Source organism: Drosophila novamexicana, unplaced genomic scaffold (genome assembly GCF_003285875.2).
Source record: "Drosophila novamexicana strain 15010-1031.04,08,12 unplaced genomic scaffold, DnovRS2.1 tig00000644-arrow-pilon, whole genome shotgun sequence".
Taxonomy (NCBI): domain Eukaryota; kingdom Metazoa; phylum Arthropoda; class Insecta; order Diptera; family Drosophilidae; genus Drosophila; species Drosophila novamexicana.
Genome location: NW_020824814.1, coordinates 2547456 through 2569574, shown reverse-complemented (window position 1 = coordinate 2569574; position 22119 = coordinate 2547456). Strand labels below are relative to the sequence as shown.

Here is a 22119-nt window from a genome sequence, read left to right as displayed (position 1 = left end):
TTGCATATGCGGTGTTTAAAATTGTCGATAGTATTGTTAACAGCGCTGTTTTTGGTATTTTTCTGCTATGCTCAACTGAACTGTTAAGTGGCTGTTGTTGCTCAAATAATATGCTAACCCTCCCTCACAATATTACCACGCTGTTAACCAACAGTTGTGCTCAAAGAGGATTGGGAAGCGGTACGGCGTGTCTTGCATAGTTTAGCAACAAAATATAAATATTGCTGCGTACCAGCAATTGCAGCATAATTAATTGACTTTTAATTCGTTAAGCGTTACGGTTATTTAAGTTTTTAAAGTGTTAACTAGTGTATATGTGTATTCCCCGTAAAATTTGGTGCCAAAACGAGTTTGAGTGCAAAGTGCTTAAAAAGAAAAATTAAAATAAATGCAAAGCAATAGAAACCAAACGCAGTAGTTCGAGTGTAAATTGAGTGCAGCCAACCAAGTTATTTTAAGTGAGAACAATTCAAGAATACATTAACTGGAAAACTAAAGGTAATATTTTGTGGAATTTGCTACTTTTAGTTGGCCAAAAATAGCAAACAGCGCAAAATGCGTTGCTTTGTTTTCGTAATAGTGCTTTGTGCCTGCTGCTGCTGCTGTTGTTGTTGTTGTTGTTGTTGCTTTACGAAAGTTCCAGTTAGCTTTGCGCTTTCGAGTACATTGCCACTCAATATGTGTGTGTGTGTGCGTGTGCGTCTGTTTTTGTTTATGGCTCGTCTGTGCTTGTGTGCGTGTCAATTAACGTTCTTATTTTGAGCGTCGTGCGCTGTATAAAGACAGTTTAAAACCTGTTTATGGGCTTGATTTTCGTCTTTCGCTTTTACGCTTTTTTTTTCATACTCTTTCCTTCGCCCTGTTCTTTGCTCTCCGCGCCCACTCAATGCGACAGCGTAGAAAGCAGCTCAAAGATGCAAATATCTTGTTTTGGCGAAGCGCTGTTCAAAATTGCGACTTTCCTTCTCTGTAAGGCTGCCTCCCCTGCCTTCCCCTGCCCCTGCCCATAAGCCCGCATATAAGAGCATCATCTGTCTCGCATTAGCAACAGCGGCAGCTCTTTATGTGTGAACAAATAACTGTGCATAAACTCAATTGACAACTGGCTGACTGACTGTCTGGCAGAGCTGCAGCATCTGCCATGTGGAAGGCAACATTATTAATATTATTAATAATAATATATCCTGTGCTCATTGCAAATGGCTGCAAAAGAAGGTTATATTGGTTTGTGCGTGTTTATGTAACATGCAGAAGGTGGCACTTCCTACCTCAAAGGGTATATGCATATTCAAGATCAGCATCAACATGCCGAGTCGTTCATGTCCGTTCGTCTGTATAAAAATAATCAATGACTGCATGTGTGTGTGTAGGTGTTTGTGTAAGTATGTTTAAGTATATTTACATAAGACGGAAGTTGGAATGATTATTACAAGAGCTCACAACTTCATACAGGGTATGTCGTAGTCGAGCACTCTGTATGCCTTTGCCATTTGTTGGCTCATTTTAATCAAGCCTGCAAATATTAAATACGCACATACAGATGCATGTATGCATGTGTGCACATATATGCATGCATGTGTGCACATATATGCATGCATGTACATGCACATGTGTATGCATGCATGTCTGTGCATGCACAGAGCACTGGGCGGGAGGGGTGGGCTTTACTCTTAGAATTATTAACAGCTGCCTTTTGTTAGGCTACAACAACAAGGCTTAGTTTAAATTATACGGGCAATGTCTGTACGTAGTCCGTGGTATGTGTTAGATTTATTCTCACATTTTCCATTTACTGGCAATTTGCTTCGCTTTGCAGTCGCTCGTCGAAGTTTTAGCACATTCGCAACTGTTTAAATATGAGAAATGCCGACATATGCACATACAAATGTGCATGCATATATGTAGCTGAGCTCTATATACATGTGTATGTATATGTATGTGTACATTCGCACTTGCTGCTGTGCATGTTCATGTGTTTACATTCGCTGATTTAGACAATTGGAAGATTCGTGCTTTCCCGCAAAATGTTCAAAATGTTCTCAGGCAGATACGCACTTGTATATAGCTAGAGGGAGATAGCGAGAGAGATGGTTTTGTGTCTGTGACGTCAGCATTTTAAAATATTTTCAATGAGCAGCAAAACCTGTTTTGTTTTTTTTAACATTCGCCTCATGCAATACACCTGAATACGAACACCTTTAGAGGCAGAAATATATTTAAATATATGTATATTGGCCGCTTCTCATTGAATGCTGCATATGTATACAATTTATTGTTTATTATTATTACTATATAATATATATTATAAAATATACTATTGTTATATATATAAAGCTGCCTGTAAACATATGTTTAAGCGCTTACTCATGCCTTTTAATCTTGCCAATTGTTCGGCTTTTTGTTGTTTTATTTTTTCAATATGTTCATTGTTTTTTTTTTTAAGAGTTGCTCGGAGTTTGCCCTTCTCGAAGCCCTATTTTGCCAGACAAAAATTGATATTGATTTATAATATTTGTTTTTCCCGAAGCAAACAATCTTTTAAATATAATAGATTGATTTAGTAACTAACTTTGCTGACTTTCTGCAATTTATTCTAATTTCCTATATTTATTATTACAATATGTGAAACTTTCCAAAAGAATTTACTCCGATTTTCAGCAAAGAATCCCTTAAATATTTAGCTCATTACTATATTATTAAGTATATATATTCTTTTAGTAACTTTTCTGACTTCCTACATTCCTTTTTTTTTTTTACTTTCCCAAATTGCATTCCCAACTGACATTGAACGCGATAAGGTGCAATGCACTGCAACTAAGTGCAACTGCAACGGGCAAATTGCAACAATAACTCATTAGCACGTGGCCCCAAACACCTTTCGCTGATAATACAAGTAACAACTCACTTATTTGCCCATAACACACCTAGTTGATGCGTTCAAGAGTCGCAAACTCAGTTGAAGCGAGTTCTTGCACAACGCACACGCCCTTGTTTACTTTCTGTTTACCTGATTAAGCATTAATCACGAACAACTGTCGTGTATACTTTATGGATAATGCATGGAGGGGGGGTGTGGCGTGCGGCGTGTGGGCGGGGCAAAGAACACGCCCCAGCAGCTAGACAAGATTTCCATTAACAAACAACAAGAATGTCATCAGCATCAGGGCGACATACGCCACAGTGAGAGGGCAGCTGGAGCACTTGCAAAGCTGCCAAGCTACAGTAAAGCCTCTACTAACGGACGGCTCCTTTGGCAGAGAGAGAAGGGGAGTACAGGGTTATGATACATATAGAAATTTACAGCTTTTACTGTACCTAGTTTAGACTGTTGTTCACTAAAAAGAGCTCCCACTGTACTTAGTACAGCCTGTTCGCTCAAGAGAGTTGTCACTGTACCTAGTTCAGACTGTTCTTCGCTCTAGAGAGCATTCACTGTACCTAGTTCAGACTGTTGTTTGGTCTAGAAAGATTTTACTGTACATTTGTTAGTCTGTGACTTGCTTTAGAGAGCTCTCACTGTACTTTCTACAGCCTGTTGTTCGCTTTGGAAAGTATTCACTGTACCTAGTATAGACTGTTGTTCGCTCTAGAGAGCTCTCACTATACCTACTTCTGCCTCTTGTTCGCTCTAGAGAGCATTCACTGTGCCTATTACAGCCTGTTTGCTCAAGAGAGCTCTCACTATACCTACTTCTGCCTCTTGTTCGCTCTAAAGAGCATTCACTGTACCTTCTTTAAATTGTGGTTCGTCTCATTATGTTGCCAACAGTTTTTGTTCATTGTCTTCTGTCACATTACATGCTTTTAATTTTCCCATTTTCTCGCATTTTCCCCCGCCAACCTTAGACCCGCCTCCGCTGAGTGTGCTTAGCTTTAAACGCGATTGCATTCTTTGAAAATAGCCACAGAAACTTCTGTTTTGAAATGTTTGCGATTGGTTACACAAAATTGCAGTTTCAGAGCGCTTTGCAAGGTATCCGATGACAAGTCGAAGTATCATTTCACACATTTTGCATCGAGCTGACGTCAGCGCAAAGCTGTCTGCGAGACTTGGAACTTTGCACCGTGTGCAGGGCACGCTCCTCCACATGAACACAACATCATCAAAATCCAGTTAGCAAGTGCATGTGGTCGAAAGAAGTTCCAATTTGCAACAGGTAATACACAAAGAGAAAAGTTGAGTAATTAAATGGCTAAGAAGTTGCTGAACTTAATCACAAAGATTATTTTTAGACTTTATTTCATGCCTTATAAAACTTGCATATATGTAGCTGACTGTTTGTTAAATTTCGGACCATACTCATGAGAAATGCTTTTAGGGAAGGGTATATTGTGGCTGGAACTATGTTTGCAACAGGCAGAAGTTTTAGTTGGAATCCCTTTGAGGGAATGTATTCTTAATTAGCCGAGATTATCTACAAAAGCAAGTTACCAAATTTGAAAAATAACTCTCATTCCTTTTTATCCTAAAAGGTAAAGGATTGAGTCCTTTCATGATTCCATTGATTCCCAAGCATCTGAGAGCTAAGGACAACAAATATTGAAAGTAAGCTTTCTGTCTGGACTTGGTTTATTTTACTCTGAGACCCAAAATTTAGATAACAAATAAGGAAGTTATTTGTTAATGAGGTATTCTAATAATTCCGTGCTGTTTACAGGGTATCTTTCAGTTTTGAACAATCTATCGAACTTTTCGCTCGCAAATGGCGCAAATAATTGCCATTTGTTTTGGCCATTTTTCGCTGATCGCGTAACTTGTCGAAATATTTGCTTTCGTTTCGAATTGTATATTATTTTATTATTTTTGCAGTTTTGAATAATTGTTTATCATACGGCATTTTGAGCTTGAAATTTTCCAACTGGATGCGCAACATTTGCGTCTCAGACTTTGATTCGGTTATCGAAAGTGCCTCCAACGCCAGCTCCAGCATGTTTTCATTTACTTAAACACAAGCCTTTGTTTGGCGACAACTGCGCCATTTCATGGAATTGGATAACATATGTATATAATTTATAATATAACGAAATGATTATGAGTGTACTCGTATTTACAAGAAGTCGAGTACATGATTATGATAGTGCCACAGAAATCTACAGAATTAGACTTAAAGCAATCCTCAGAGTACTTTTAAGTAAACGAAAAGCTGTTTATAAAAAACCAACTATGTGAGATAAAGTCGGAAGTGCCCGACTAGGGGATACCCTTCACCTTCAACTGGCTAGGGCTGGAGGAGTTCAATGATACTTGATCTGTAAAAAATGTCAAATTTGCTGACTCTAGCTCTTAAAATTTAAGAGATTTGCTCAAAAAACAGAATTTAGATATAGATTTTTATCGCTTGCTTGAAAACGGGAAAAGTTATCGATTATCGTTATCGACTCGTACTACGCGGGCACTAGGGGGACATATGTTTCAAATTTCAAGTCTCTAGCTCTTACATGCGTTCATACATGCGCTTCTACATGCGTTCATACATACGTTCATACATGCGTTCATACATGCGTTCATACATGCGTTCATATATGCGTTCATATATGCGTTCATACATGCGTTCATACATGCGTTCAGGCAGGCGGACAGGCTGACAGACTGACAAACTGACAGACTGACAGACAGACAGACAGACAGACAGACAGACTGACAGATAGACTGACATGTCTAGATTGACTCGGCTATCGATGCTGATCAGGAATATACATATATACTTCATGGAGTCGGAGATGCTTCCTTTTCCCTGTTACATGCATGTGTACAAATACATAATACCCTATTTACCCCTTTTTCAATAGGTACAGGGCATTAAAATAATTGCTAGGAAAAGCACAAAAGTTGATTTTATCATATATAATTTAAGTTATATGGAAACTTTAACCTAATACACAAAAAGTACATAAAATAACTAAATATTCATTTGCAGTTGCAACTATATTAAAGTGAAAAAACTGAAACAGAAATTATACAAAATGCCCAAAGCAAATCAAAGCGTATCGTCTACACAAAACACTTGACGATCTATTTCCAGAAATCTATTTTCTACGTCAAACAATTGCTGGCACTTAAGTTTTGATTTAGTTTCTTTCTTCTTAAGTCTGTCGCCCTCGTTTCCTGGTATTAGTCAAAATGCATGGGCTTTATCAACGCAAGCTAGAGTCAGTAATTTTGATACATTTTTTTGTAGAATTTAAAACATTTTGTTCACCAAACTTTGTGTATAATTCTTCTTTAATCTACCCAAATGATGTCTGAAATTTGGCTTTGATAGCAGGCGTTATAAATAAAAAGAAGTTAAATTCAAAATGAATAAAATATTAAAGCGGGAAAGAATGTGTATCTAGCAACTTCTATAAGAGTGTGGTTGGCAGGAGCGGGTGGAAGGGGTTCATGTTTTAACACTAGCTTTTGGTTTAAAGTAGCTTTGCTTAGATATGTTCAGTTAGTAAATTGTGCCTACAGGTTAGTTTACGTTCCTCTTTGCTAACTCTAGTATAGGTTCTAATTGGTTTAACTGCTGATATAAAACGCATCGATCAACTGTATCTGTAGGTCCTTTAAAGTCGCCTTATCCTCCGTCTGCTTAGCAGGTTTCTTGCCAAGCAGATTTGTTGACAAAGTTGCCTATCTTTGGTAGCTTTAGGTCTTTTGCGATGGCATGTGTGCGAATCGAATCCATTCGATTTCAGAAATTTCTCCCAAAGTCCTGACCTGGATGATGCGAACTTTGTCAATGTCTCTTTCCATCGACTTGAAGCCCTTACAGATGAAGATCTTATTTCGAAGCGAGAGTTTGCTCATCATTCCTATAATATAATAATTATATTTGTTCATCTTTTCTATAAAATTGATAAGAGACTCTTGTTAGACTTGGTTCTGTAAGCACAATTCGAAAAATAAAAGAACTAGATACATCAACATTTGTATTAAGGTTCTCGTATAGCACAGATCTTTAGATGCCTCTGTCCATTCCATCCCTTCGTTTCTCTGTAACTCTAAAAGAAGTTGTACTATTTATATATATATGATATCTTCCTATATTAGAAACTGTCATGTGTTTTACTGCGCTCACTTCTAAACATGTTGAGTTATTTCTGCGAATTGATTAAATGTCTGTCAGGTAATCAACTTTGTATTCTTCAAATGACTTTAACTGGGGCCAAGGGATCAAGAAATACCATTTATATATATATGCAATCATATCAGCTATGGGTCAATCAAACAACAAATTGCACAGAACCCGGCAATTATTTGTGACTTCTTTTATTTATGTTTGCTCTGCAAACTGATAAGCGCCGCGATGTAAACAAATTGCAACTGGGAGCGAGTTTCACATTGAGGCAGGGTGGAAACCGGGCGGAGCACTTGCTGAATCAGCAAGAAACCGCAGGAACTTATCGGGCAATAGTGCAATTGTATATATTAGTTAATAAAATTATGTATTTCATGAATGGAAACACGCTACGCACATTAATTACAAAACCAGATGTTGCAGCTATTGAATGAATATGAATGAGTCAATTTTCCATTGAAAAAAAAAAAAACTGGCTATAGACACATTTACAACTACAGATATAGATACATATTGAGGTAAAGATACAGATACAGATACAAATGTGAATACACTCGCAGATACATTAGTAAATAGTTTTGCTTTGCCGGCTAGTTTTCGCTCGTCGACGCTGACTCATCCATCAACATTTTCATTTAGCTTATAAAATTAACACAAATGTGCATAAAATGCCATAAAGACCTTATATACATACATATATATATATATATATATATATATATATATATATATATATATAGTCGATATGGAGACCAGGAAAACAACTTTAAAAGTGAACAATAACAAAAGGTGGTGGGAGAGGGGGGGGTGGAGAGGGGGAGACACTAATTTATTTTGCATGCCACGGCTTTGTTTACACCCTACTTGTACGTCTTCTGGCAATTCATGATTAACTTAAGTAATTTAAACTCAAATTAAGTTGCAAATATATCAAATTTCTAGAAAACATACTTACAACCAGGCTGTAAACCAAGCTGCAAAGTGAAATATCTGTGTATATCATTGAGTTATTTATTGCTCTCTATTCTTTCTTTCTTCTATTGCTTATGGCTTGTATTTATTTCGACATAAATGTAAATATTTATTTAAGTTCAATATTCATTTCTTTCGCTTTAATCTAATAAGTATTTTCTTTAAATCACGTCTTATTTAAGATATTTCTTATACGTACATGTTATCGCTTAGAGTTTCTCTCGTCTCTCTTTCTCTCTCTCTCTCTCTTCCTCTCTCTCTCTCTATCGTCTCTCTTTCTTTCTCTCTCTCTCTCTCTGTCTCCCTCCTTTTCTCTCTCTCTCTCTCTCTCTCTGTCTCCCTCCTTTTCTCTCTCTCTCTCTCTCTCTCTCTCTCTCTCTCTCTTTCTTTGTCACCTCCATGCCCTTCTCTTTCTCTCGTATCTCAAAGTTTTTGTAGCTCATAACGCTGTCTCGCTGACCGCACGCTGACCTTTTATTGAAATCTCGGTTCGTTTATTTAATTTTTTCCATATATTATATGATTTAGCGACTGGGCCAATTGACGGCAACGCATGGTACGTGGCGTTGATCAGCCATGACAAAGTGTTCCATGGCCGGAATAAACATCTCCGGCGCAGTATGCACGATGTACAAATACAAATACAAATACAAATACCAAAGACAAAGACAAAGACAAAAAAATAAATATGTGTCGTGATGAAGATAAATTATACGATATAATTATAATAATAGTTTATGGCTAATGAATATAGATGATGGAACAGCTATAACTAGAGCGGGAAGCTCAAAAAATCGTAAAAACTTTAAATCTTTTTAAATGTTTATAGGATAGGCAGGCAACACAGACACACACACGCGCAATAAATGCTTGCACACACACACATGCATACTCGTGTCAGTGTGCGTGCAGGGCCTGGCAAAGGAAAAAGACAATGTCACACATGTGAACGCTTGGGTACCCTTACCAACTATTTCCACTATCAAATGCAGCAGGTACGCATCGACGTTGCAAACCCTTTCATATTTCATATAAGTCATCCTTTCGATAGGGCACAAATGTGAACGGTACTTGAGAGAGAGAGAAAGAGAGATTCAATTGATCAGAATTGCTGCCTTTACACACACACACACATGTATTTGAACGAACTGCAGACATTAATGAGAGAGCATTGAGAGCATTGAGCGCATTGAGAGCATTGAGAGCATTGAGCGCATTGAGAGCATTGAGAGCATTGAGAGCATTGAGCGCATTGAGAGCATTGAGAGCATTGAGCGTAAGCCAAAACAGTTACATCAAGTGCGAGTGAGACAAAAGTCAATGATGGTCTTCTGTCGCACACAGCAAAAGCAAAAACGAGTGGCTAATATTGTTGTTGTTCCAACTGTCTCGTCTATATGTTTTATGGTTATTGATATGGCGCTATCTATATAAGATTATAAATTACTCAGCGCTTGTTATCAACAGTTTATTATCGGTCATAATCCAAGAGATTGGCTTATCTTAAGCAAAGAAAATAGAAGCACGACGAAGAGAGTGCAAGAGATAGTTATGGAAAGTAGGGGAAATTGCAGAGATTATTATTATTTTGTAGCTGAATATGTAACGCATAAATGTGTATATATACATCTACATCTATATATATTCATGATTACTATCTGCGGATGAGGCAATTTACAAATATATATATATTTTGTTTCTTTCTGATTTTTTAAAGCTATTGAATCATGATATCGTTACGAAACTTGTCAACAACTAACAAATGCACAACTTCTAATCAGCAAGGGACTTTCATAAAATATTTGTATATATGTATATATCTGTCATATGAGCAATCAGGCAAGCACTTCCATAGAAATACACTGCGCATATGTCTAGCAAGGGTATTGAATATTCGGCTTGCCTTTGGCAGCTGTTCTTTTCTTCTTGTTTAGCCCTACTCATCGCACATATGTAATTTATCTGGGTGTTGCCTTTGTATCTTGTAATGTGACTGTTTATCTGTGGACTCTGCTGGGTTTTTTTTTGGGTTTCTTTTGGATTTTATGAAGCACTCAGCTGGGCTGGCTTATCGGATTTGTCTGCCCTGTTGTTGTTTCTATATGTTTTTCATTGCTTCAGTTTTCAAGGCTATGGCATTTCCACCACCCACACATAATTTCCATTTGATTGTCCCACTGGTTTCTTATACTTTCATTAGGTATTCGGCACGTGCTTTCTGATTTTCCTTAATTCCGTATTCCCAGGGATTGTGTTTTATAGCGCCGGCTTATTACATTTCCGAGCTTAGCACGCGATCATTAAAAGCATTTATCATTCAATAATGTAATACAGATTTCACACTGGATAGAGCACTAAATGGATTTTTCAACCGTTGTCTGCAATTAGGGAATATCTCATAAATATATATAAGTAGACACTGTGTTTTTATGGATGAGCCCGCAACCGAGTCACGTACTCACTGTAATTACGGGCATTTTTCAAGGGAGGAGGAACAATGGACATACCTTGCGCATGTTTCATGCCAATTCGACTATAATAATAATATGGGAGCTGCATTTAAAAGTGCTCTGTTTGACTGTATACAAATAATGGCTGATGTATGAAATTAAGACCTTGATAATATGTTTGATGCACGTTATTTATTTGCCTTTATGACTTATTCAAAATAGCTTTAAAAGCTTAACAATTTCGAAAGAGCTTGGAAGTTTTTCTTAAATTCGATAGAGATAGAGATAGAGATAGAGATAGAGATAGAGATAGAGATAGAGATAGAGATAGAGATAGAGATAGAGATAGAGATAGAGATAGAGATAGAGATAGAGATAGAGATAGAGATAGAGATAGAGATAGAAATAGAAATAGAAATAGAAATAGAAATAGAAATAGAGAAAGACAAAGAAAGATTTAGCGATAAAGGTAGAGATAGAGAAGGACATAGAGGGAAAGAAAGGAAGAGAGAAAGAGATAGAGATAACGATAGAGGGAAAGAAAGAATGAGAGAAAGAGATAGAGATAAAGATAGAAGGAAAGAAAGAACTCTATAGAGATAAAGATTGAGGGAAAGAAAGAAAGAGATATGCCAAAGATTGGAAGAGTTTTCAAATCTTTTCACTTACATATTTAAGGTATTATCAAATTTTATTTCCTCTGCTGATATTCCTATATCAGTTGCACTTCACTTCACATTGTAGCGCTCAAATTTGTTATTGTTGGGTAATACTTTGACCAATGGGTCATTGTAATTGAACTCTGATCGTTGCATACACAAAAGTCATTTCTCACGTAGTCTTGACATATTTAACGTGTGTTTCTTATTGCGCTTCTAATCGATTTTATAGCTCATATTTCCACGATTCTATATAGTGCGAAACAAAGAAAACTGAACCGATTTTAGGGCTGGCTTATCTACCAATTCGACTGTTTCAGCCTTGGAGCAAACAAAAGAAGCTCTGAGCAAGTAAAGCTCCAAAATTGCTGCGGATTTCTATGTATTCGGCAATACAATAATACAATAAACTTTGGGCATGAATCCAATTAGCATAAAGCAGATTTTTTGGAATGAATAAATGACGCACAATTTATATATTAATATAGTCCAGGCATGTGTGTGTATAAACGTGTATATAGATATATATATTTATTCGAATGGTTGGGGTTCTAAAGTGCAACGCAATTGAAAGTGAAATGAATGGACAGCGGGGCACCCGAAGTGGGGCATAGTTTCCACTGTCTCTCCTCATGATATATTGTTGACGATGATGATGATGATGATGATGATGATGATGAACAACGGAAATGCTTTTATTGCTTCGCATATTTATCATAAAATAAACAGAGTACACACATGTAAACTATATACTAAGCTTGTAGTACACAATTTAATTGCAGATGCGTTTCCATTGCAGAACAGAAAAACAAGAACAGCTTGAACCAGTTGCGAATTACAAGCCAGTTGACAAGAAGCAGACGATTTAATACTCTTAAATATATTAAATATATTTATGCATATAAATATATATATTAGACAGTTATATTTAAAATTTTGGTGGAGTTAATTTGTCGCTTGATTCTAGATATACATTTTCATAGCTTTTATTGATTCATTGCCGCAACATAAAATATATTTGTATCGAACTGTGTGTGTGCGTGCGTGTGCGTGTGTGTGTGTGTGTGTGTGGGAAGTGTGTGTGCATTGCTAGTGGAGTTCTCTGTAAAGCGTGCTGAACAAGTTTTATTGTTGTTGCTTTTGGAATTTTTAATTTGAGTACCCTCTCTCTCCCCCTACCTCTCCTACTCCCACTCCCACTCCCTGTGTATGTGTGAATCTCTCCCTCTCTCTCTGTCTCTCTCTCTGTCTCTTTCTCTCTCTCTGTCTCTATCTCTATCTGTCTCTAATTTCCTGTGCCTCGCTCCCTACCTCAGTCCGTTTCGCATAGTTATTTAAAGTAGTTGATTAGTTAGTTGAGCATCTGGAGACGCACCTGGCGTAGGGTGGCGCCCAATCCTTCCTTGAAATGGAACATAAACGCAATGGCAAATCCGACCAGGCTAATGAGAAATAGCCACGGCGAGATTAGCATAACGCCCAGAAAGAGTAGAGCATCATTGCCTTTGGCATTGGCCATGCGCCAGAGCAGCTGGCGCAGGATGCTGCGCAGCTGGAACTTGCAGCGCCAGAGGCGAAAGCTGAGCTGGGTCAGATTGATGCCCAGGCGCAGGCTTTGCATGACAACGCCGCCGATCAGGATGCTTAACAGCTGCAGCACCAGGAGCACATGGTTGAAGAACGTATTCTCGCAGCAACGCTGCAGTGCCGCCTCCATGCGCTCCTGCCGCTGTGGCGGCATCCCGGACTTTAAATAATCAAAGACACGACGCCAGCGCGAAGTCTGTGTCGCGGCGACAGCATCAAAGTTTTGCATATGCTGGCAATACTCGGTTTCCGAATCGGTATCGCTCTGATATGCCTTATTGTTGTTGTTGTTTTTGTTGTTTTTGCTGCTGCTGCTGACGCCGCTCAGCATTGCCTCCGGCTGCCCCAAGTGGCCCAAGTGGACGCCCACCATATTGTTGTTGTTGTTGTTGTTATTCATGACGCCGCCGAGGCTATTCATGCCGCTCAGGCTGTTCATATTGTTGTTGCTGTTCAGGCTCATGCTGCTGATGCTGTTGTCCATGTGGCCCATGTGGCCCATGTGACCCATGTTGTCCAGGTGCCCCATGTTGTCCATGTGGCCCATGTGACCCATATTGTCCATGCTATCCATGCTGTCCATGTGCCCCATGTGGCCCACATTATTCATGTTGTTGTTGTTGTTGTTGTTGTCCATGTTGTCCATGTTGTCCGCATAGCCGCCCATGTGCAGACAGTCGTCCGCCAGCGGCGGATTGTTGTTGTTGTTGTTGTTGTTCGTCTGGCCCAGGCACAAGGGCGGCATATCGCCCTCGTAGCTGCCATTGTAGCCAGAGTTGTGGTTCTGGCTCAAATAGCTGCGGGGCGTGCCGCTGCGCATGCCACGCTCCAGGCCGGCATTCTTGCTGCCCAGCAATGCGCTGTGGGTGCGTTCAGTTAATGCTGGAATGGAGGCATCTCACCTGGTTTGGCTACTCACCTGGCCAAGTGATTGCCCATGGGTCGCTGCTGAACCTGCACCTGATGCGCCAACTGCACCAGAAATGGCATTCCATTCAAACTCTCGTTCTTGCTGAAGGTTGTCGCCTTCAGCTGCTGCAGATTGAACCCACCTCCAGTGTAGGGTGAGCGTTGCTTTTGCATTATCTGATCTCTTGGTCCGAATCCCGTCCAATTCTTGTTGTTGTTGTTTTTTTTGGCTGTCTGTTTTCTTATTTTTGGCTGTGCATTTGTTGCAATTAACGCGTCTCTCTCTCTGAGGGCCTTTATGCGCGGCCTTGTTTATCGTTAATATATATATATATAAATTGGGTATTATTTCGGCTCTGAAAACAGCTGTAAGGCTGTGTTGGAATTTAGCTACTTTTTTGAGTTTTGACTTCGGTGAGGAGCTCTCGTTTATTAGTTTAAACAAATGCAGTGCCTACTGTTGTCTCTGCCCAACTGGCAACATATTCCACATTCCATGCCTGACACTGATTCCAGCGCCTATCGCCTATCAAATGGAACTTCCTCAAACCTGATGCTTGCCTGTGCTCACGTGACCAAGGGAAACTGAACCCAAGTTGTTAGCTGAGCTGTCTAAGGTAACGTTTTATTGGAAGGAAGCTGGTTCGAATCCTAGGCTGGGGTGAGACCTTCTGCTGTCACATCCTAACTTCTGTTGCGATCGACCTAGCTTAAAGCTCTTGCATTGCTCAAGTAACCAATCCATGGAAAACTAATCCTTTCTTGTTAGCTGAGCTGTCTGAAGTAACTTTTTATTGGAAGAACTAAAGCAGCAGAAAGCTGGTTCGAATCCATGACTAGAGTTTGACCCACAGCTGAAACATTCTTAAGTTCTTATAGACTGACTTTTTTACAATCGATCTAAGCTAGAGTTCCTACTATTTGATCTAGCTTAAAACTCTTGTTGTGCTCAAGTAATCAACTAATGGGAAACTAATCCTTTCAGGAGCAGGAAGCTGGTTTGAATACTAAGCTAGGGTTTGGTCTTCAGCTGCCACATCTTAACTTATATGATATTTGATATAGCTCATCGACATACTTTTCGATCTATAAAGAACTTTGCCTAAAGAGCTCTCCTTTTTAATCTAGCTTAAAGCTCTTGTAGTTACTTGATATCCGGAGAAAAAAGCTTAACTAGATTGTTATAGCCTTAAAGGTTGTTAGAGATTTGCATAAGTTAACCTTTAGCTATGTTACTTAAAGCTTTAAAAGGTTTAATAGGTTGTGTGACATTGTCTAAGCCAAAGTCCAGAAAGTCTTGTGTTATATCAAAAGTTAACTTGATTGTTGATAAATATATTCTATGCTAATGTTAATAATATTTAGAGCTATATTTTAACCATAAGATATGGCTCTTAAGAAGTTTATAGAATGCAAACTGAGCTCTAAACAAAAAAAACCACCGTATGATACTATGATAGCAATGCAATTGGAATTTAGCGAAGAACTGTGGATACATTTTAAAGTACATGCATTTATGTAGTACATGTATGCATGTATGCATGCACATTTATGTATGCATGTATGCATGCACATTTATGTATGCATGTATGTGCATTTATGTATGCTTTATTTCGTACTTGTTAAGATACTTTTTTTAGTTCGTATTTAAAATTAGTTATTAACTTAAATCTTTTTGTTCCAGTTGCTCATTCGCATTTGTCGCTGACTGTGGCTGATTAAGCTGCCATTGACTCACGTCCATATCGTGGCATTATCCACATTCATATATATATATATATATTTATCCGCTGTGGAGCGAAGCAGCGCTTCAGTTCAATGTGATGCGTTGATTCTGCAGCCGCATTTCTAGAATCAAGACGGGGAACAAGCAACAAGGAGGAGACAATAGACACTGCCAGAGTCGGAGACGGAGACGGAGACGGAGACGAAGACTCATGCAGAGCATGAGCTGGAGATGTGGACTGGCGCTGCTGCTGGCGTTGCTGGCGCTGGTGCAGGCAGAGATCACGGAGCTGACCAATGATGCGCCCGAAGGACCCAATGTCTGCAAGAAGCGCGAAAAGTATGCAACAGGAATAGGAGGGAGAGGGGGATTGGGTATAAGGAGCTTAATAACATGTTTGCTTTTGTCCCCGCAGCTACAACGTCGAGGTGGTCATCACGGAGCTGCAGTCGTTCCAGGAGCGCGGCTCCACCTGGTGCCTGAGCATACCGCCCACCTGTCCCACCTATCGCATTCGGCATCGCGTCGTGAACAAGACCCAAACGCTGACCAAGGCGCGCATCGTGCGCGATTGCTGTGGTAATTGACCCTCTATACACCCTATACGATTTCTATATAACCGCTTATACGAATACGAATACCCTCTCTCTTATAGATGGCTACGTGCGCAGCGGCAACGAGTGCATCCCGCACTGCAGCGAGCCCTGCCAGCACGGCAGATGCATTGCGCCCGAGAAGTGCAAGTGCACCGAGGGCTACGGAGGACCCGCCTGCAACATAAGTTCGTTTCAACTCTATAAACATATATATGTCTAAGATTGTAGAATTTTTAGTCTTTGTGCCTTTGTGTGTGTCTCTCTATGTGTGCTGAGTTAACCACAATGAAACGCCTTGGGTTAAGGGGGCGTGGCTGGCTCCTAAAAAGAGACTTCTCCAACGATTGAGCCTTGCTTCAGGGCTAAACTCTAATCTTCTGTGTGTCTAACAACTAAAACTGAGATGTCCTTGCAGAACTCGAATGCCCAAGCGTATATAGTATAGAGTATTGAGTATAGAGTATACATAACTTGAATAAGCAGGCGAATATATAGAGTAGAGCGAAAAGTATAGAGTATCGAGTAGAGAATAGAGAGTAGAGAGTGGACAGTAGAGAGTAGAGAGTAGAGAGTGGACAGTAAAGAGTAGAGAGTGGAGAGTGGAGAGTAGAGAGTGGAGAGTAGAGAGTAGAGAGTAGAGAGTAGAGAGTAGAGAGTAGAGAGTAGAGAGTAGAGAGTAGAGAGTAGAGAGTAGAGAGTAGAGAGTAGAGAGTAGAGAGTAGAGAGTAGAGAGTAGAGAGTAGAGAGTAGAGAGTAGAGAGTAGAGAGTAGAGAGTAGAGAGTAGAGAGTAGAGAGTAGAGAGTAGAGAGTAGAGAGTAGAGTAGAGAGTAGAGAGAGTAGAGAGTAGAGAGTAGAGAGTAGAGAGTAGAGAGTAGAGAGTAGAGAGTAGAGAGTAGAGAGTAGAGAGTAGAGAGTAGAGAGTAGAGAGTAGAGAGTAGAGAGTAGAGAGTGGAGAGTAGAGAGTAGAGAGTAGAGAGTAGAGAGTAGAGAGTATAGAGTCTAGAGTATAGAGTATAGAGTATAGAGTATAGAGAGTAGAGTAAAAATATTTTTTAAATATAGAATATAATCAAATATATAATCTATAGCTCGATCTATGATTAATTTAGTTGCCTAGCTGCAAAACAGGAAAAGACATCTTAAAGCTTTCAACAGATTAGATTAGTTAAAAAGTTATTAAAGAGTTCGAAACTCTTTTGTAAAATATATAACGTGAGATTAATGCAGATGAATCACATATAGCTTGAATATATCTTTTGGCTCTGCAAGGGTATTTGCGCTTCGGCTTGCCGATGCTTTTTTTTTGTTCGGTTAGCACATATCTGTTTTTTGTTTAATTTTTTCTTTAAGCTTTATGTTAATAACCTTTTGATTTGCAATGCTGCCAAGACGCACCAACACACGCACACACACACACATGCATACCCCCCGACTTAACACACACACACACACCCTACTCTCTCTCTATTAATAACCGGGCCTTAAGGAACAGCTTTCACCCCCACACAACGGCCGAAGGATATGTATGTTTCCGTGCTTATTTAATCACAGCAGCAATTTGTAGACGCGACTAACTATTTAAGCACCCCGTTTAAGCCGTAATCGTTAACGTAATCGTAATCGTATCCGTCAGATTGTTCGCCGGGCCTGTACGGCATCGACTGCAAGCTGAAGTGCGATTGTCTGAACAATGCCACCTGCGAGCCCTTTACGGGCGAGTGCGAGTGCGCCAAGGGCTATGCGGGCGAGAGATGCGCCGAGATCTGTCCGGCCCAGACGTACGGCGAGAAGTGTGCGGAGGCGTGTCGCTGTGAGAACGGCGGCAGCTGTGATCATGTCTCCGGCAGGTGTACGTGCGCGCCCGGCTTTACGGGTCCCCTGTAAGTGGACCAACAATTGCCTGCCCTTCCCAAATCCGTAACTAATTCCATGCTCCATGCTCAATCAGATGCGATATGCGCTGCCCGGATGGCAAGCATGGCGCCCAGTGCGAGGAGGACTGTCGCTGCCAGAACGACGGCAAATGCGATCCACAGAACGGCGCCTGCGAGTGCACCGCCGGCTGGACGGGCGATGTTTGCGCCAACAAATGCCCCACGGGCAGCCACGGCCTCAACTGTGAACTATCCTGCGAATGCTACAATGATGCGCCGTGCCATCATATAACCGGACGCTGCGAATGCCCGCCCGGCTATATGGGCGAGGTGTGCATGGACGAGTGCCCGCTGAACACGTACGGACGCAACTGCACGGAGAAGTGCGACTGTCTCAATGATGCCGCCTGCAGTCCCACGGGCAAGTGCGAGTGTGCGCCCGGCTGGCAGGGTGAGCGCTGCGAGCAGCGCATCTGTCCGGCCAACAAATACGGCGCCGACTGCAGCAAGACCTGCGAATGCGGCATGGAGCACACGGATCTGTGCCACCCGGAAACGGGTCGCTGCCACTGCAGCATTGGCTGGAGCAGTGTCGACTGCAAGCGACCCTGCCCGTTCCTCAAATACGGCCCCAACTGTGATCTGAACTGCGATTGTCGCAACGGCGCCAAGTGCTCGCCCATCAATGGCACCTGCCTCTGTGCGCCCGGCTTTACGGGCGACAAGTGCGAGCTGAGCTGCCCGGCGGGCACCTACGGCCAGGGCTGCGCCTTCCAGTGCGACTGCCAGAACGGTGCCAAATGCGCGCCCGAAACGGGCCAATGCCTCTGTGCGCCCGGCTGGCGCAACAACAAATGCGACCGTCCCTGCGTGCTCAACAATTACGGCGATGGCTGCCGGCACAGCTGCCAGTGCCAGAACAATGCCTCCTGCAATCCTGTCGACGGCAACTGTACCTGTGCACCCGGCTGGCAGGGCGAACGCTGCGACCAGAAGTGCGAGCCAAATACCTTCGGACTGGACTGCGCCCACAACTGCCAATGCGATCCGTACAATACAATCGCCTGCGAGGCGACAACCGGTCGCTGCATCTGCAAGCAGGGCTGGCGAGGTACCCAACAACCACAATCCTTCAACACTCCAAAACTCAACACTCATCGCTCATCGCTTATCGCTCATGTGCTCCCAGGCCAGCTCAGAAGACACCTTCTCTAAACAGAGACCCGCACACACACAGACACACACAGACACTTGCATTTATATATATCATAGTTCTCTTAATTTCTGATCTGTCTCTATCTTTATGCCTCCTCCCAGAATCGAGCACTCATCGCATCCCAGCTTACATATATACCTTCTCCACAGACACACACAACCACAGACACACACACAGACACAGACTCACACACACTCGCACACTTGCATTTATATACATACTTCGTTCTATCTCAGATCTATCTTCATCTTTCTGCCTTTCATGTGCGCCCATTCCAGACACCTTCTCCTAACACTCACACACACAATTACAGACCCACACACACACACACACTCGCACACTTGCATTTATATATATCTTATATATAATTCATTCCATCTCAGATCTATCTTTATCTTTCTGCCTGTCTCCTCCATATTCATTATCGCCTCATTTATGCTCCGTTTGTTTCTATTTGTTGTTAACTTTAATTTGTGTTTTCTTGTTTTGCACTCGTTTGTTTATTTTCTATTCCGTGTCCGTGCCCCACAAATTAATCCGAACCCAAGGCGTTCATTGTGAGACGAACTGTCCGAGCGGTTTCTATGGTGAAAATTGTGATCAAGTTTGCAGATGCCTGAACAACTCCTCGTGCGACTCGGACACCGGCAACTGCATCTGTGCGCCCGGCTGGACCGGCGAGGACTGTGTCGAGCCCTGTCCCGAGGGATTCTATGGCATGGAGTGCAAGGAGCGCTGCCCGGAAACTATGCACGGTAAGCGAAGAGATTTATACTTAACCTGAACAACAATTAATTCTACTCTCCTCCTCTCTCTCTCTCTCCGTCGCCAGGCAATGCCACCTGCGACCATATTACGGGCGAGATCGTCTGTCGTCCGGGTTACTTGGGCCTGACCTGCGAACACGCCTGTCCGCCGGGCCTGTACGGACCCAGCTGCCGGCTGAAGTGCAACTGTGAGCACGGCGGCGAGTGCAATCATGAGAACGGCCAGTGCGTCTGCCTGCCCGGCTGGACGGGCTCCAATTGCAACCAGTCGTGTCCGCAGGACACCTACGGCCAGGGCTGCACGCAGCGTTGTCGCTGCCATCATCATCGCAACTGCCGCAAGAACGACGGCCACTGCATTTGCCTGCCCGGCTGGATGGGCGATCAGTGCCTGGAGGTGTGCCCGGAAGGCTTCTACGGCGAATACTGCATGAATCCCTGCGCCTGCCCCTCCTCCAATTTCCAGTGCCATCCCGCCGACGGCTGCGTTTGCCGCAGCGGCTACACCGGCGACAATTGCGATACGCTGATCGCCTCGCAGCGCGTTGCCGAGCACAAAGAATGTACGTAGCACTCGGGAGGAGATTCGCTTACACTAATATACATACTCCCTTTCCTCACAGCGAGTAATGCGGGCGTGGCCATCAGCATGGTCCTCTTAAGCCTCTTTGCTGCGATCATATGCGCCATATTCCTCTACTATCGCCGACGTGTCTCCAATCTGAAGACGGAGATTGCGCATGTCCACTATACGCACGAGACGAACGGATCCGCCTGGCCGCCAGCCAATCATAACTTTGACAATCCCGTCTATGGCATGCAGCCTGAAACGCGCCTGTTGCCCAACCACCTGCGCCCCAAGATGAACAACTTTGACCGGAACGGCTCGCTGTGCACCGACTACGGCGACGATTCCAATGCCAGCAGCAAAGGTGCGTCTAAATCCAGCACAAATAGTTTCCCGATTAACCTATTTATTCCCCTTTGGCAGTGGGCAGCTACTCGGTCAATTATAATCACGATCTGCTGAACAAGAATATGAATGCGGACCTGACCAATCCGATTGTGTACAATGGCATTGGCGAATCGCTCAAGGAGGAGCATGTCTACGACGAGATCAAGCAGAAGGAGGGCTACAAAGATCCCGGTAGGTGCTTCCGTTTGCCTTTTCGCGCTTCTAATTCTATAAACATGCTATATTTCCTATTTGCAATGCACGCACACATTTGCCAAAAAAAAAAAAAAACAGTGAAAGTTTATAGCAAAATCCTATTTCCGGAGGGTAAGCAGCAATTGTTCAGTGTCCGTTGTAGCTAGTCATCACTGTGCCCTGCCCCAGCTGTTCTATGTGTTCGTCAACCTTGTGGCTCGAGTTTCGCTAATCAATTGTTTTCAACTCATTTCCACAGATGAATACGACCATCTGGACTACTCACGACCCAGCACATCGCAAAAGCCGCACTACCATCGCATGAACAACATGAACACCGTACTGAACATCAACCAGGACGAGGAGAAGCCGACCAATGTGAAGAATCTGACTGTGCTGCTGGAGAAACCGCAGCCGCCAACGGAACCGGAGCCACAGCACGAGAGCTTCGACAATAACAACCTGGATAATGCCTCAACCGCATCGCCCAGCTCCAGTCCGGAGCTGCGCAAATAGGCAATAGGCGACAGGCAACAGGGCGACATTTGTCGTCGTAATGGTCCCCACTCTTGTAAATGTGTTATTTTCTATTAAGTTGCTCATTTTAGACATCGTACATCTAATTAATTGCATATATAGTAGCAACAGCTCTTCCCTCTCAGTAATGAATTGTGCTGTTGATTATTGTATAGAAATTGTGAAGCGTTGGCGTCTCAGGGAGGCGCCGGACATTAGCATTACCTTTTTAGAGCCGCATCGGCGGGGATTACGATAACACCTACATAAACATATTTTCATATCAAATATTTAAGCATATGATATTTATATTTTCGTAAGTTAATTGTATAAAAAAAATGCAATGAAGGTAAAGATCAAAGATTTCCCAATAATTGAATGAAAAACAAAAAGTCAAAAAGTAATTTATCGAATGCCAAAATAATTAAAGAAAAAATTTAGCTCAAATTTTTGTAGTTGAAATATTGGAGACTTGCAAAATTGTTTGTTATTATACAATCTATTTACCTAAAACATTTACCTTTTAAAATGCAAACAAATAAAATATTAAAGTTTACCCTTCCCAAAAATATGGCACCTTTTTTGCTGCGTCGCTGCGACGCTTAATACATATATTACAAATTAACTCAATT

General features: G+C 41.8%; 2 protein-coding genes across 3 annotated transcripts; one reads left to right on the top strand and one right to left on the bottom strand.

The window, feature by feature from the left end:
* The first annotated feature begins 173 nt into the window (after positions 1-173).
* LOC115762551 (protein draper) lies at positions 174-22038 on the top strand. 2 transcript variants are annotated; one of them, XM_030704825.1, is made up of 11 exons: positions 174-498; positions 15326-15706; positions 15783-15946; positions 16023-16148; positions 17598-17844; positions 17913-18949; positions 19603-19809; positions 19887-20384; positions 20445-20753; positions 20813-20968; positions 21231-22038. In XM_030704825.1, the coding sequence occupies exons 2-11, from the start codon at positions 15579-15581 to the stop codon at positions 21485-21487; spliced, it is 3129 nt and encodes a 1042-aa protein (XP_030560685.1). In that variant the 5' UTR covers positions 174-498; positions 15326-15578; the 3' UTR covers positions 21488-22038. The 2 variants fall into 2 exon arrangements, with proteins under 2 accessions (XP_030560685.1, XP_030560686.1); XM_030704826.1 differs by lacking the exons at positions 17598-17844; positions 17913-18949 and having other exon boundaries at positions 19660-19809.
* On the bottom strand, positions 12053-14089 carry LOC115762552 (putative uncharacterized protein DDB_G0286901). Its single transcript, XM_030704827.1, has 2 exons — positions 13652-14089; positions 12053-13592 (listed from the first exon to the last, which is right to left on the bottom strand). Exons 1-2 carry the CDS (start codon positions 13813-13815, stop codon positions 12497-12499), a joined length of 1260 nt encoding a protein of 419 aa, XP_030560687.1. The 5' UTR covers positions 13816-14089; the 3' UTR covers positions 12053-12496.
* Positions 22039-22119: the final 81 nt, after the last annotated feature.